The sequence below is a fragment of the Capricornis sumatraensis genome, chromosome 20 (assembly GCF_032405125.1).
Source record: "Capricornis sumatraensis isolate serow.1 chromosome 20, serow.2, whole genome shotgun sequence".
Classification (NCBI taxonomy): domain Eukaryota; kingdom Metazoa; phylum Chordata; class Mammalia; order Artiodactyla; family Bovidae; genus Capricornis; species Capricornis sumatraensis.
Window position 1 is genome coordinate 69,494,938 of NC_091088.1, and position 16,948 is coordinate 69,511,885.

At 46.1% G+C, this 16,948-nt stretch overlaps 2 protein-coding genes across 2 annotated transcripts in view; one reads left to right on the plus strand and one right to left on the minus strand.

The window, feature by feature from the left end:
- LOC138097115 (zinc finger protein 805-like) overlaps positions 1–16,948 on the plus strand; it is a 724,976-nt gene that overhangs the window by 573,257 nt on the left and 134,771 nt on the right. The gene's annotated exons all lie outside the window — the stretch shown is intronic.
- On the minus strand, positions 6,688–15,963 carry ZIM3 (zinc finger imprinted 3). Its single transcript, XM_068992210.1, is given in 5 exon segments — positions 6,688–7,934; positions 10,097–10,198; positions 10,895–11,039; positions 13,008–13,064; positions 15,946–15,963. Coding segments are annotated over 5 exon segments (1,569 nt in total).

Genomic DNA, 16,948 nt, shown 5'->3' on the forward strand with positions numbered 1-16,948 from the left:
ACCTGCTTTGCTCTCTCGACTTCTCACAGGTGCGCTTGACCTTCTTGGGCGTCACTGGAGGGCAGGGAAAGCAATCAGAGCAATGACTCTATTGGGAGGGTAACAGGCAGGAAGGCCAGGGTCTCCAAACAGAGGAAACAGGCTGCAAGTTGTCAGACATTTTCCTCTCACTTAAGCGGCAGGAGGAAACAACTAGCGGTATATTTTTTTCTATATATAAATTTAAAAGGAGGTTTCTCTTGAAATACTGTGTCGCCATAATGACACCTGGTTTCACCTGAAGTTAATTATTCTCAAACCTTGAGCAACCAATGCATTTTTCTTATGGAAATGTTTGTCTTAAGCTATGTTAATGTACTATGCATTTTCCCCTGACTCTGTCTTAAAGTGGGTTCCACCTTATGGCTCAGAACCTACTTGACAAACCTGTATGTTATACTCAGATATTGTTCCCCTCATCTATGTAAACAAAACTATTTGTATGGTGATCTGCCCTTCTACAAGATTCAAGTCAATCGTTTTATGGCCCGGGATGAATCATCTGGTGCCAAGATTATCCCAAAATGCATTTTATGGATGGGGGGCCTGGTGCCATCCTGAGTTTTAAGACATTGCTTTCTTTCATTAACAGACTGCTAGTGACTATATAACATCCAGCTGAAGACTGGCAGGGGGGTACTCATTCTGCCCCCTTCTGATGCCTATGTCAGAAGCTTTCTCTATCTCCTTTATGCTTTAATAAAACTTCATTACACAAAAGCTCTGAGCGATCAAGCCTCGTCTCTAGCCCCGGATTGAATTCTTCTCCTCCAGAGGCCAAGAATCCCGGTGCGGTGCCTTTTCGTTCAGCAACAATCTTTCAGCGTGGTGTAAAGCCCTTTAAAAAGTAACAGCCAAGTTCTGTGAATGGAAATGTAGGGCTCAAGTCACATTCTGCTTTCAAAGTCATAACAAGGTCAGATGAATTAAAATGAAAACATAAAAGCAGGAGTGAACGAAGGAAAAAAAAAACATAAAAGCAGTAACTCTAAAACCCACTGCATTTACAGATGCCACGAGAAGGAAGGCCATCAATTCCAAGGTCAAAGTCTCCTTCACGCCATGATGGCACCACTGAGCGGTGAACCCAGCGTGGAGTCACACGGGCTGATTTACGAGCCAGCCTTGGCGCAGTGAGTTTAAAGAAAACTGCCGGGCTGCGTGGGTACCACAGACCTGCAGCATCCGGTGGTCCCCTGGACGCTTGGCTTTCATTTAACCCCTGTATGTGTAACGCGATTTCCCGTCTCCTGTCCTCACCCGTGACTTCACAAGGTCTCCGAGCTTCCCTCCCAGATCTCCCCTCCACATCCGCGTCCTCTGTTCCTTGGCCTCCGGTTATCCTTGCCTTCTTGTGCATCTCTTTCCTCCTTCCCCAGGGCACTGTCAAGTGTAAAGAAAGCTCAATATCCAAAAAAGAAAGTCGTGGTGAGCAATCATCTCCTATTGATTTAATTCGTTGATTTACCATGTTGGGTTCATTTCTGCTCTAGAGCGAAGGGATTCAGTTACACGTACATGCAGCCTTTTTCCTATTCTTCTCCGTGATGGTTTACCCCGGGTACTGAACAGAGTTCCCTGTGCTCTGCAGTAGGACGTCGTTGTTTATGCACGCTACATCCAATCGTTTGCACCTGCTAATCTGAAACTCCCAGTCTACCCTCTCCCACCCCTCATCCCCCAAGGCAACCGCAAGTCTGTTCTCTGTCTGTGAGTCTGCTCTTGTTTCAGACACGTGTCGTGTTTTAGATTACACAAGTAAGTGGCACCTGGTCATTTCTTTCTCTGACTCCTTTCACTTTGTCTGACAATCTCTAGGTCTATCTGGATCTCTGCAAATGGCAGTATTTCACCCTCTTTTGTGGCTGAGTAAACTCCGGGAGTTGGCGAGGGACAGGGAAGCCTGGCGTGCTGCAGTCCGCTCTTTGCTGGGGTCACAGAGAGTCGGACGCGACAGAGCGACTGAACTGGATATTCCAGAGTATTTATGTACCACGTCTTTCTCCATGTACCTGGTGACGGACATCTAGTTTGCTTCCATGTCCTGGCTGGTGTAAACAGTGCCGTTGTGAACATAGGGGCGCATGGATCTTTTCAAATTATAGTTTTGTCTGACTATATGCCCAGGAGCGGGATTGCTGGGTCATATGGCAGCTCTATGTTTAATCTTTTGAGGAATCTCCATACTGTTTTGTATGGTGGCCGTACCAATTTACATTCCCACAGTGTAGGAGGGTTTCCTCTTCTCCACACTCTTTTCAGTGCTTGTTATTTGTAGGTATTTTTTTTAGGGGACACCTCATGGCAGGCGGGATATTAGTTCCCCAACCAGGGATCCAACGTGTGCCCCCTGCTGTGGAAGCTGGACCACCAGGGAAGTCCCCAAGGCAAGAACTGTAAATGCGGGTGCACAGTTTATTATTAGAGACGTAGCGCAGCCACCAGTGTGAGAGGACACAGAGAAACACCTTGTGTAGTTAAGGCAGAACCAAGGCAGAGATGCGCACCCTGAGAGAAAGGATGTGGGGTTCTCGAGAGGAGGGGTGCAGCAAGAGGCAGTCAAGTCGTTCAGGGAGGACAGGGCTTCCGGGCCTTTGCGTAGCTTTACCCGACGATCTGACTCTTTTTCCACACTTGACCTACCCCAGGACCCTCCCCCGGGGTGCACATGCACCCTTCAGCTGAGATGGATCTCAAAGTGAAGGCTTCTGGGAGAAGCAAGACCCATTATTCAACAGTGTGTGTGTTCAGTCACTACGTCCTGCGTCTTTGCAACCTCATGGGCTGCAGCACGCCAGGCCTCCCTCTCCATCACCATCTCCCAGAGTTTGCTCAAACCCATGTCCATCGAGTCAGTGATGCCGTCCAGCTACTTCATCCTCTGCCGTCCCCTTCTCCCCCTGCCCTCAATCTTTCCCAGCATCAGGGTCTTTTCCAGAGTTGGTGCTTCATCCCAGGTGGCCAAAGGCTCATTATGGCCTGGAATTATCCTGATTTTTTGACTCCATGAAGGCTTTTGCGCATGTGTGGTGCTGGAGAAGACTCTTGAGAGTCCCTTGGGCAACATGGAGATCAAACCACTCAGTCCTAAAGAAAATCACTGGAAGGGCTGATGCTGAAGCTGAAGCTCCAATACTTTGGCCACCTGATGAGCCAACTCATTCGAAAAAACCCTCATGCTGGGAAAGATTGAAGGCACAAGGAGAAGGGGTGGCAGAGGATGAGACAGTTAGATAGCATCACCGACTCAATGGACATGAATTTGAGCAAACTCAGGAGGACAGAGGAGCCCGGTATGCTGCAGCCCACGGGGTTGCAAAGAGTCAGATACAACTCAGCAACTGAACAACAGTGTCTCCCTTGCCCCAAGGATGGGAGGTAAGTGATCTCGTAATCTTTTTAGAGGGTTTAGTCCAAGTCTGTTCCTGCCATAAAAATGCCCAATGTCTGGTGATTTACCCTATTCCCATTGCTGGTTTTTATACCAAGGTGTAGATCTTGAAACAGAAACAGGGGTCCAGTCATGAATGCATAGTCCCGGAGCCCCCTGGTCTCTTGCCTCAGGAAATGTAAACGGGGGGCTGCTGATGAATGCAAGGTCCCAAGATGTGTGAGCAGGAGGTCAGTTGTTAATGCGTAGCCTGGGGCCATCTCCTGCCCCAAGAGCACTCCAGTCACCATCCATAATATAATATTTTCTCAATTTATTGTCTAATCCAAAAGTGAAAAGATTTCACCTTATTCTTATCTCTTCCCCCTACTGTGACATCTATTGTGTTCTGTCAGCGTTTAAATTAATTTCCAGGTTACAAGAGCTTCCCTGGTGACTCAGAGGGTAAAGCGTCTGTCTGCAGTGCAGGAGACCTGGGTTCGATCCCTGGGTCAGAAAGATCCCCTGGAGGAGGAAATGGCAACCCACTCCAGTACTCTTGCCTGGACAATCCCATGCGTGGAGGAGCCTGGTGCAGGCTACAGTCCACGGGGTCGCAAAGAGTCGGACACGACTGAGTGGCTTCACTTTCAGTTTTCTTTTACTTTCCAGGTAACAAGCTATAAAGACAAGGTAGTGGTTGAACCTGGAATCAGTTAGGGAGGAAAGGAATGACTCGGAAGACTTACTTCCCCAAGGGAGAGAGAGTGAGTGTGTTCCCATTTAAATGAGGGATGGTTGTATTATGTGAAGCAGGAAGATGTTTCTGCTGTCGTGTGGAATTCAACTTTCTGAAGACCTCCATCTCCATGGGTGGACTGTCCATGGCAGAGGGTGAATCTAACTAACACCCATTTTAATCCTCTTCTAGCTTACCTTCCTGTGTTGCAAAGTCTGATTAGCTACAAATGTTATTTTCCAGGCTCCCTTGCTTTTGCTAAGCAGACATGTGTGAGACTTGGAGTAAGATACTGCCTGGCAGTGAGCAGCAAAAATGCACGCAGACTTCCCCGATGGTTTGGAGGCAAAGACTCCGCACTCCCAATGCAGGGGGCCTGGGGTTGACCCCTGGACAGGGAACTAGATCCTAGATGCCACAACTAAGCCCCAAACAAATAAATGCTGAAAAAAAATACATGCAATTCATGGACAGACTGGTTCCAGGTATCAGCTAAAAAAGATGTACAAGGTAAGAGCTATGAGTTAAGTTTCACTGGAGGCAAAATGAGGACTATGGCCTGGGAGACAGCACCTCAGAGAGCTCGGAGAGACTGCTCCAAAGAGGCAGCGAGGGAAGACCAATATGTGAGATTTTGGTGAAGGGGGAGTTCAACGCAATCAAGCACTTACTTTACAAAACATTTTCTGCTGCTCATGAGGAGCTGATGGCACCATGAAGGGATTTAGTGATTTTCTAGATACAGGAGATGCAAGGACTGGGATCATGAAATCAGCTCCTGAAAATATCCAACTATCTAAAGACCAGTGCGATCAATTTCTCTGGCACACAAAGTGCCTCTCTCTACCCTGAACTCCGTTCAGGCATAGAGTTCAGTCTCTGCAGAGGCAGATGGCAGATGCCCTCAGCAAGAACCAATTTGTGGTCGACACAGGAAACTAGGTGCTCACAATGGGTGGAGTCAGCAATTCTGGGGTTTTTCCTCCTGCTCACCAAGAGAGATGAATTATCTCCCCTTTCTCTTGGAAAACAAAGTGAAGTGGGGAGGTGGGCAGAGATTTTTGTGGTGTGAAACATCTATTTGTCCCTCTTTTTTTCCCAACTTTGAAGACTTACCAGGTACTTTCAGTATATTTCTCCTGGGTTGCTAAATTCATTGACTTAACAGATCGTGTTCCCAAATAAAAAGCCCCAAATAAATAAATACTAGTATATGGTAACGGAGAAGGCAATAGCACCTCACTCCAGTACTCTTGCCTGGAAAATCCTATGGACGGAGGAGCCTGGTAGGCTACAGTCCATGGGATCGCTAAGAGTCAGATATGACTGAACGGACTTCACTCTCACTTTTTACTTTCATGCACTGGAGAAGGAAATGGCAACCCACTCCAGTGTTCTTGCCTGGAGAATCCCAGGGATGGAGGAGCCTGGTGGGCTGCCGTCTATGGGGTCGCAGAGTCGGACACGACTGAGGTGACTTAGCAGTAGCAGCAGCAGTATATACTAATACAAATAAATACTACTACTACTATAATCCATCCAGGGCATTTTAGTGATGCAGCTATATCGTTCCATTTTATGTTTATTGTCCCCAATTAGCGATAGTATTTATCTTAAAAAAAAAATACATGGGACATCCCTGGAAGTCCAGTGATTAAGACTTCACACTCCCAATATAGGGGGCATGAGTAAGATCCCGTGTGCCCCACAGGGCAGCCAAAATAAATAAAATTAAAAAGTTAATTAAAATTTAAAAAGACTTCACCTTCCAATGCAGGGTGTGCGGGTCCGATCCCCAGTTGGGGAGCCACGATTCCCCCCATGCCTATTGGCCAAAAAAGCAAAACATAAAATAGAAACAATATTACAACGAAGTCAATAAAGATTTTAAAAAATGGTCCAGGCTGAAAAGTCATTAGGGCTTCCCTGGTGGTCCGGTGGTTAAGAATCCACCTTGCAATGCAAGGGACACCAGTTTGATCCCAGGTCTGGGAAGATCCTACATGCCTCAGGGCAACTAAGCCTGAGCACCACAGTACTGAGCCGGCACACCTAGAGCCTGCGCTCTGAGACCAGAGAAGTAGCTGCAGTCAGCAGCCCCTGCTTTACTGTGACTGGAGAAAGCCCAAGTGCAGCAGCGAAGACCCCCCACAGCCAAACATAAATAAGTACATCTTTTTCTTTTTTTATATAAATACATCTTTTAAAAAAATCTTTAAAAAAAAGAATAAAGAGATGTATTAAAAATAATAATAATAAATAAGGAAAATTTAAAAATGGATACCACAGATTGTAGTCACTAGAACAAAACTCCATGAGCATTTTTGTCAATTTGGTTTATTGCCACATTGTCAATGTTTAAAAGTATCCCTGGTATACAAAAGGTACTTAATATTTGCTGAACAATAAACAAAATCAATCTTCAAAGGGTACACAGCACTCTCAGGCTGCCCTCCGATGGAGTGTTCTTACCGATCATTCAGTGGGAACTCCTGGAGGACTATTCTAGGCTAGCCTCTAAGGGGAGCATTCCCTTATTTTAATGTGTAGGAGGTGTGTATCTGTTGTGAATTCTTCTCTGGTGTTTGATAAGATACGACATGTCAAGGAAGACTTTTCCACATTCAGAACACGCATGAGGTTTTTATCCAGTATGGATTTTCTGATGCAGGCGGAGGCCTAACTTCCAGGTAAAGAATTTTCCGCATTCCTGACATTGGTAGGTCTTCTCTCCGCTATGAATTCTCTGATGGCTGTGAAGATTTGACTTCTGAAAGAAAGCTTTCCCACACCTGTCACATTCGTAGCATTTTTCTCCAGTATGGATTTTTCTGTGTTGAATGAGATTTTTCTGCTGGATGAAGGTATTGCCACATAGCTCACAGGTATAGGCTCTCTCGTTAGAGTGGATTTTCTCATGGTCAATGGCATTGGATTTCTGGGCAAAAGCCTTTCCACATACGTTGCATTTATAAGGCCTCTCTCCTGTGTGTGTTCTCTGGTGTTTGACAAGATCTGCCTTGTAGAGGAATGCTTTTGCACAGTCGTTACAGCTGTAGGGTTTTTGTCCAGTGTGAATTTTTTTATGTTGAAGGAGGGTTGAGCCCTGTTTAAATGACTTCCCACATTTATCACATTCATAGGCTTTCTCTTCCTTGTGAATTTTCTCATGATTAATGCAGGAGGATTTCCAGGAAAAGCTTTTCCCACATGTTTGACATTCAAAGGGTTTCTTTTCAGCATGAGTATTCTGGTGTTGGACAAGGTTGGGCTTTTGCTTGTAGACTTTCCCACATTCGTCACATTCATAGCATTTTTCTCCTGTATCAGCGTTCTGATGTTCAGCAGCCCTACTCTTCTTGCTGAATGCCCGTCTATGTGTATTACGTCCAAAGGACTCGTCAGTGGCTTGTCTCCTTAGGGGACTCTGAAGGTATGACTTTGAACTGAGTGACTTTCGATGGGCATTCCACAAAACTTGGTTTTCTTTAAGTTTAGATGAATCATTGCCAATTCTTCTTTTGTATATATTATACATATTATTTTTTACATGGCTTTTCTTATCTAAACTATGTTTCAAATGTTTTCCGCATGAGTCACCGTCAAGGAGTCTGAGCCTCGAAGGAACACTGTCTGTGCTTGGGAGGAAGATGTCTTTAGGTTTGTCACATTCAAGGTCTTTGTGGTCAGTCAGTGTCTCCTGGTTGCCGGATGCAACTTCTGTCTTGAGGTTCTGCTCTATGTCCTGGAACCTCCAACTCTGCTCTTCAATGGCCCAGTCTTTTTCTAAAACAGAATAGAAAGAAACGGACTTCCCTGGGGATACAGTGGATAAGAATCCTCCTGCCAATGCAGGGAACTCGTGTTTGATTCCTGGTCTGGGAAGATAGCACATGCAACAGGGCAACTAAGCCCGTGGGTGCGCAGCTGCCAAAACCCGCCTGCTCTAGAGCCCAAGCCCCACCAGAGAAGCCACCGCAACGAGAAGCCCAAGCTCTGCAACGAGGGGCAGCCCCCGCTGGTTGCAACTACAGAAAAGCCTGAGCAGCTCTGAAGACCCAGCACAGCCAAAAACAAACAAACAAATAAACATATAGATTTAAGAAGACAAAGAAATGCTCTGTGTGGATCTCCCCACTCGCATGATTGAAATGAGATACTGTAAATTCTCTGTTGAAGAGATCACTCTGGTTTCAGGTGTGAAGTCTGTGGGAAACTAACTTAATTGAAACTTGATGGAGGAACTCTAAAGGAGCGGATATAACCTCAGGTGGTATTGATCAAGAATGATCAAAAACAGGACTTCCTGTGACCGCTGACCACAGCCGAATACCTGCCGACCGCTTACTGAAGGTCACGTGTTGTGTAGCAACTGTGTCTTCAGTTTCAGATAAATGGAGCTTAAGATCCAGGACAGACTTATACTCAAAGTTGCCTGCAATGTGTGCGTTCTGGTTCGCTTTTTCCTAAATAAACACGTGTGTGCTTAGTCGCTCAGTCGTGTCTCACTCTTTGCGACCCCATGGACTGCAGCCCGCCAGGCTCCTCTGTCCACGGGGATTCTCCAGGCAAGAATGCTGGAGTGGGTTCCCATTCCCTTCTCCAGAGGATCTTCCCCACCAGGGATCAAACCAGGGTCTCCTGCATTGCTGGCGGATTCTTTACCAGCTGAGCTACCAGGAAGCTTTACGATAGACTTAGGTAATCCCATGCTTATGAATTGCTGTGCGCGTGTAACTGCGTCATGCTCTCTCCCATTTTGAGCTGCATTTGGCCTTCGCTGCAGGGCCTGGGCTTTCCCAGTGGAGGCATGTGGGCTCCACTGCCTTGCAACATATGGGATCTTAGTTCCTTGGCCAGGTATAAAGCTGCACGCCCTATACTGGAAGTCAGAGTCTCAGCCACTGGACCACCAGGCAAGTCCTGGATCTTGTTCTCTTTGTGGTTTGCTTTGATTAATTAATTTTTAAGTTGAAGTACAGTTGGCTTTCAGTGTTGTGTTAGTTTCAGGGGTACACACAAGTGATTCTTTTTCAGATTCTGAATATGTCTGAATATTCTCAACATATTCAAAATATATTGGAATATATATACAAAAGAAGATACATTATGTGTATATATGTACACAATCTGTACCTATGAAAGTTAAAGTGTTCGCTGTTCAGTTGTGTCCAACTCTTTGCAACCCCATGGACTATAGCCCACCAGGCTCCTCTTCTCCAGGCAAGAATACTGGAGTGGGTAGCCATTTCCTTCTCAAGCAGGTCTTCCCAACCCAGCGATCAAACCTGGGTCTTCTGTATTGCAGGCAGATTCTTTACCATCTGAGCCACCAGGGAGGTCCATCTGTATATATATATATACACACAGACTTCTTACCTAGATTCTTTTCCCATATAAGTTAAGCAGCTGAATTTTGGATCCGACTTTTTCAGTTCTTTTGCTATGAAGCAAATTATTGGGAAAAGTCATACAATTTGAATGATGTTTATAGACAAATACTAGCATTGCTTTCGGTGCTGCGTACCCAGTGTCAGCCCCCGTACTGTGATCATGCCCTCATAAGAGAAGGCCCTTGAGCGCAGGGAGCAGAGGAGAGCCCAAAGAGAGGAGAAACAGAGTTTACTCGGAAAGGAAAATTCAGGTTAAAATTAAGGAACATGGCTGTGTGGAGAAAAATACCTGGAGATTCTCTCGTTACGAAAAAAAAAGTCAGTAGCTTCCTGTGACTTTGGTCCACTCAGGCTAAAGGACTCAGTGGTTTTTCTAAAAGGTCAGGTGGGGTGGGGGGAATTCCCTGGCCTCCCTGTGGTTAGGAATCGGTGCAGAGAGAACGGGTTCAATCCCTGATCAGGGAACTAAGATCCCACAAGGGGCGCGGTGCGGCCAAAATTAAAAGGATGGCTTCCATCCACGTGACTTTAGCCCTCCCTTTCCTGGTTATGTACCTGCTGGACCGCAACTCCTCAGCACCTGTGTTTCTACCATCCACGGCTCCTCACCATTTTCCAACCGCAAGATCACTTCCGGTTTGGCAGAGTCCTCTCCTCCTGTTCATCGAAAATACAGAGTTTGAAGTTGAGTGTCTGAGTTTTTGTGGGAACGTGGTGTGTGTTTGTGTGTCTTTCCGTGAGTGTGTTTGTGTGAGTTCCGTGTGTCTGAGGGTGTTCCTATGTGCTGGAGTGTTTGTGTGCTTGTGTATGTGTTTGTGTGAGTACCATGCCTGAGGGCATTCATCTGTGTTGGAATGTTTGTGTGCTTGGGTGCGTGTTTCTGTGTTTGTGTGAGTGATATGTGTCTGAGGGTGTTCAAACGTGTTGGAATGTGTGTGTCTGTGTGTGTATGTGTTGGTGTGAGTGTTGTGTGTCAACCTTTGGTGGAGGGAACAGATGGGGAGATACAGCTAGGAGTGCCTGGGGGCTGTCAATCCAAATACAATTTTAAAATGCTTTTTTTTTGGAGGATGATGTTTCCCCCAAAATCAGGTCCAGAACTGGGGTGGAGAGAGAGGCCCCCACCCACAAAACTGAAAGAGGCCCTCATCCTCAGGTTACTCGCACAACCTGAGATGGAGGGTTCCTTAAATTTAGCCCACGTGCACCTCACATGCCCTAATCTCTGTCCTGCCATGAACATATCCAAAGCAAATAGCATCTAACAGCCAAAACTGGTAAGCTACTCGGGGTGAGTGCCACGAGGTTCAGGCTTCAGGTCTTGAGTGACACTCCCCCAGGAGCCATGCTTACCCATGGAGACCAGGTTCCTGTAGTTCTCCAAGGTCACATCCCTGTACAGGCCCCTCTGCTCAGGACTCAGCTGCTGCCACTCCTCCTGTGTGAAGTCCACGGCGACATCCTCAAAGGTCACGCCTCCCTGTAGCAAGTTCCTGACCTGCAGAAAAATACCCCCAGCCCCAGAGGCCTGGTGAACAGGGATTTATTCCCACTGAGCCAAGATGGAACTGTGCATCTTATTCACCGAATGTTACGTGTGCTCACTGAGTAAGTTGTGTCCACCTCTCCGCGGCCCCATGGACTGTAGCCTGCCAGGCTCCTCTGTCCAGGGGGCTTCTGAGGCAAGGATGCTGGAGTGTTGTAAAGCAATTATCCCTCAATAAAAAAACAGACTAAAAAAGAAAATGCTGGAGTGGCTTGCCATTTCTTTTTCCACAGGATCTTCCGAACCCAGGGGTTGAACCCATGGCTCCTATATTAATAGATGAGTTCTTCACCACAGAGCCACCTGGGAAGCCTCTCTATGATTGCTGTGTCTGGGAGAAAATTAATTGTACCTGAGATATCTTGCCAATGAGCCGCAGCCTCAGGGTTACATTTCTACAAACCCTATCCGGTTCCATCGATTTTACTTTCTAAACCTCTCTCAGCTCTATTTGGTGGTCTCCATTTCCCCCACTGATCCACAATATCTTTTTTTTTTAAGATAATTATGATTTATTACATGCTAAACTCTGCAGTTTTCTTGGCTGTGCCACAAGGCATATAGGATCTTAGTTCACCAATAAGAGATCGAACCTGTGCCCTCTGCAGTGGAGGCTCGGAGTCTTAACCCCTGGGCCACCAGAGAAGTACCTATGATCTTTTTTTTTTTTTTACCCATTCTTAATTTTTTTAAATTGGAGGGCAATTGCTTTACAATCTTGTCAGTTTCTGCCAAACGTCAACATATACCAGCGATGGGTATACAGCCACAGGTGTCCCCTCCCTCTAGGAGCCCCCCTTCCCACCCCTCCAGGTTGTCACAGAGCACAGAGCAAATTCCCACCAACTCTCTGTTTTTCATATGGTAAAATGGGTATATATTTCAATGCTACTCTCTCAGTTCATCCCACCCTCGCTTCTCCCTGCTGTGTCCACAAGTCTCTCCTCTATGTTTGCGTCTCTATTTCTGCTCTGCAAACAGGTTCATCAGTACCATCTTTCTAGATTCCATGTATGTGCGTTTATTTTTTTTAATGTGCATTTATATACAAAATTTCTTCTTCTTCTGACTCACTTCACTCTGTATAACAGGTTCTAGGCTCACCCACCTCACTAGAACTGACTCAAATAAGTCTGTTCCTTTATTTAGAACAAGGCATTAGCATATGAGATGGTTGGATGATATAACGGGGTCAATGGATATGAGTTTGAGCAAATTTCGGGAGACAGTGAAGAACAGGGAAGCCTGGCGTGCTGTAGTCCATGGGGTCCCAATGATTGGACATGACTTGGCAACTAAACAGCAACATCCTTGCTCTTTCACTGCTCCTAAACTGACGCCTTCCAATCTGTTTTTCACAGGGCGTGGAAATTGGATTGTGACACACCCCAGTTTAGCGGCTTTCCTTGGTTTGGGGAAATGGTGAAAAGTGAAAGTTGCTCAGTCCTGCCTGTTTCTTTGTGACCCCATGGGCTCTACAGTCCATGGAATTCTCCAGGCCAGAATACTGGAGTGGGTAGCCTTTTCCTTCTTCAGGGCATCTTCCCAACGCAAGGATCGAACCCAGGTCCCCCGCATTGCAGGCGGATTCTTTACCAGCTGAGCTACTAGGGGGAAAGGGCACCCCTCCTTTAGACATGCGAGAAATAAGATATTGTCTCCCAGATCAGTGAGCAAAGGATGTCACAGGCATCAGCGATCAAGGGAAGCTGGTGAGGCCCAAGGGAATTCAGGGTGTGAAAACACAGGACGCTGCCCCAGAGAAGTGTGGAGCCTATCAAAGAAGGAGGGAGGGAGAGGGGATGGAGGAGCGGAGGAAAACTGCCACAGAGGCTAGCAGAGGTTAATTCTGAGGAATGGGAATGTAGATGGCATGTTTGCTTGTCTGAGATGATTGGATTTAAAAAAAAAAACACTCACCTGGATATTTTTCATTTCCTGTTCCTTTTGAGCCATGCCGGTCTCGGGAAGGAAGAGCTGAGGGAAAACAGAAAAAAGCCATGAAAAACAGAATGTCCGGAGCTGCCCAGTCCTCCAGTACAGGCAGCACTGCCCGGACCCTTCAGAAAAGGCCTCGCTTGTCCTCAACGGTCCCTGTCGGGCGACCCCGCTGGGTGACATCAACCCATAGAATTGCCTTGACCTCTCACAACTTACATCTCCTCGATCCTGTGATTCTACTAGTAATCCTCTGCCTTCAAGTAAATAACTACGGGGCCTTTTCCGGTCCCTCAGCGGTAAAGAATCTGCCTACAATGCAGGTCTCGCAGGAGATGCATTTTTGACCCCTGGGTCAGAAGATCCCCTGGAGGAGGGCATGGCAACCCACTCCAATATTCTTGCCTGAATAACCCCCTGAACAAAGGAGCCTCACGTGCACGGAGAGTCAGATACCACAGAGAAGACTTAGGGTGGCGCAAATAACTACGAAAGTGCAAAAACAGGATCGAGGACAAGACATCTCACCGTCGGCTTATTTTCCTCAAGAGACGAGTGGAAGCAGCTTGCAGGTACAGTAATCAAAGTTTTCTTTCTTTTTTTAATAATTAAAAAATAATACTTTTATTGACTTCTTTATTTTTGGCTGTGCCGGGTCTTCCTTGCTGCACAGGCTTCTTCTCTGCTTGCGGGGAGCGGGGGCTGCTCTCTAGTTGTGAGCAAGCTGACTGTGCAGGCTTCTCGTCTTGTGGAGCTGGGGCTCGAGGGCTCGAGGACTTCAGCAGCTGCGTTTTCCGGCCCTCGAGCACAGACTCAGTCGTTGTGCTTAGTTGGAGGGAGGGAGGTGTGGAGCTTAGCTGCTCCTGGGCATGGGCGATCTTCCCACACCAGGGATCGAACCCATGTCTCCCGCTTTGGCGGACGGATTCTTGACCACTAAGGCATCAGGCCAGCCCAGGTGCTACAATCAAAGGTTTCTTAAGGATCCGACGGTGCAGGCTCTACTGTGTACAAGCGGAGTCATCAGGTCAGCCACCTGCACACCCTCCAGGAACCCGCCTTCATGCCTCTCACCCGTGAGAGTTTTCAAAGGCACGGTCGTCTCTGAGTCAGTTCGGCCTGATTTGCAGTGGTCCATAAACGTGCCAGATGGCTCAGGGGTAAAGAACCCACCTGCCAATACAGGAGACTTGGGTTCGATCCCTGGGTGGGGAAGATCCCCTGGAGCAGGAAATGGCAACCCATTCCAGTCTTCTTGCCTGGGAAATCCCACGGACAGGGGAGCCTGGCGGGCTACAGGACACAACTAAGCGAGTGTGCACACGCATAAACTTGCCAAACGGGTGCAGCAAGGACAGCCACCTTTCTCAGAACCCAGCCTGAGACCCAGAACAAAACAAGAAAAGGGCCTGAGAGGGCGTCTTTCTGGATTTTCTGCCTCATCAGAGAAGGCAGGGTCCCTCTATCTCCTCGAACTGCTCTGAAGTCTTCCAAACCGCAGTCTTCCCTCTCACAGGGAAGCAAGGCAGGAAACAGGCCTGTCACCCGCAAGAAGGTCCCTTCCCCAGGAGGGCGGAATCCAGGCAGGGGAAGCCTGGGGGAAGCAGTACACGCCCTTTGCCCTCAGTTCAGTTCACTGCAGCTCAGTCGCTCAGGCGTGTCGGACTCTCTGCGACCCTGTTGACCGCAGCACGCCAGGCCTCCCTGTCCATCACCAACTCCCAGAGTTTACTCAAACTCATGTCCACGGAGTCGGTGATGCCGTCCAACCATCTCATCCTCTGTCGTCCCCTTCTCCTCCCACCTTCAGTCTTTCCCAGCATCAGGGTCTTTTCCAATGAGTCAGCTCTTCGCATCAGGTGGCCAAAGTATTGGAGTTTCAGCTTCAGAATCAGTCCTTCCAATGAACATTCAGGACTGGTTTCCTTTAGGGTGGACTGGTTGGCCTTAGTAGTTTCAATTCTGAGGACATCTTCTTTTCTCTTTCTAATAATAGCTACTTTTTCTTCATCTCTTTTATTTGATGTTCTTTCTCAAGCTTTTATCAAGTGCAGTAGAAAGGCTTTCATATACATACATATAAATAGTAAGTAAAATATAATATATATATTTTAGAAAATGTAGGCATATTTGCCTAGCTAAAAAATTTAAGACATTTTGATTCTACTTGCTTGACTTAGTATGAATAGAAAGCTAGATTTCTAATTTTAAAAACATAGATACACAAGAAGCAACAGAGGTTTACTGTATACCACAGGGAACGATAGTCATTATCTTATAATAACAAAATAATGTATGCGTGTGTATATGCCTGAAGTACCTCGCTGTGCACCTGAAACACTAAGTCAGCTGTGCTTCAGTAAAATATGCATATTAATTAAAAATAATAAATGGCTACTTTTCTTTCTTTCTTTTTTTTTGCTGACCCAGGTGGCTTGTGGGATCTTAGTTCCCCAATCCTGGACCCAACCTGAGCCCCCTGCACTGGAAACATGGAGTCCTAACCACAGAATCACCAGGGAAGTCCTGTATTTTCATTTTTTTAATTGAAGTATAGTTGTACAGTATTACATAGGTTACAGGTATATAATATGTATGCGCTAAGTTGCTTCAGTGGTGAACGACTCTTCACAGCCCCAGGGACTGTAGCCCTCCAGGCTCCTCTGTCCATGGGATTCTCCAGGCAAGAATTCTGGAGTGGGTAGCTGCGCCCTCCTCCAGGGGGTCTTCCCCGTCCAGAGATGGAACCCAGGTCTCTTACGTCTCCTGCACCGGCGCTAGCGCTGCCTGGGAAGCCGTACCGGTGTGCCGCATAGTGAGCCGCGAGTTTTACAGGCTACACCCCGTTATAGTCATTAGAAAGCACTGGCCGCACTCGCCACGTTGCACAGTATATCTTTGTAGCTTATCCCGCACCTACTCGTTTGTCCCTCTTCATCTCGCCCCCCTTGCCTCCCTCCCCTCACTGTTAATCCCTAGTGTGTTCTCTGTGTCTGTGAATCTGCTTCTTTTCACTACATTCACTAATTTACTGTACTTTTTAGGTTCCACATATAAGCGATACTGTACAGTATTTGTCTTTCTTTGTGAAGACATCTTAGTTTCATCTTTCATTCTTCTCTGACTTTTAAAAAGAACGTATTACCTGGCAGGGAATTTCCCAACTAGGGATTGAACTTGGGTCCATGGCAGTGAAAGTGCAGCATCCTAACCACTGGACCACCAAGGAATTCCCTCCCAGTTTTTTTTTTTTTTTAATTTATATCTCAAAAATATGGTTTAAAGGCTTTTTTGTAACTTCACTTTTTCTTACAAGTTACTGATTTATCCGTCTTTTCTGAGTTGCTACCAGTGAACATTTTCCTACTTTCACAGATTTTGGAGTCATTTGTTCAACTTCTGCTGTACGGATATTTTTTTATCACAAGTAATAATTGCCTTCTGACCTCTTTTTCAGTTTTTCTAACGCTTGTGTTTCCTTATTGCTCCCTTTTTAGGTAACTTCGCTCTGTTGAAGGACAATTAGTAGAAATAGTATATCAGTTAGAAGGATTAGAGAAACAAGTAAGAGGGAAAAGATATTTTTTAAGAATACAGTTTCTGTACAATTTGTAGTTTCAAAATTAAACATTGACATGTTCCTCTTTTTAAAACAAAAATGTATAAAATCCCTATTGTATGTGTTTTAGAATATTCTTTAATAGTAGGCAAAAGTCATGCAAGATAATTTAAAAAAAATTATTTTTTTGCTAAAAAACTGTTCTAAACTGAATAAAGAAGTAAAACCCTACATTCTCATTCATTCATTTTTTAAACAGAAACAAAAAAGGAGACAAATTCATAATTTGGGGATACGGAGAACAGATGTTACCTATTCATATAAACAAGGATTTCTCAACCTCAGCACCATTGTCATTTGGACC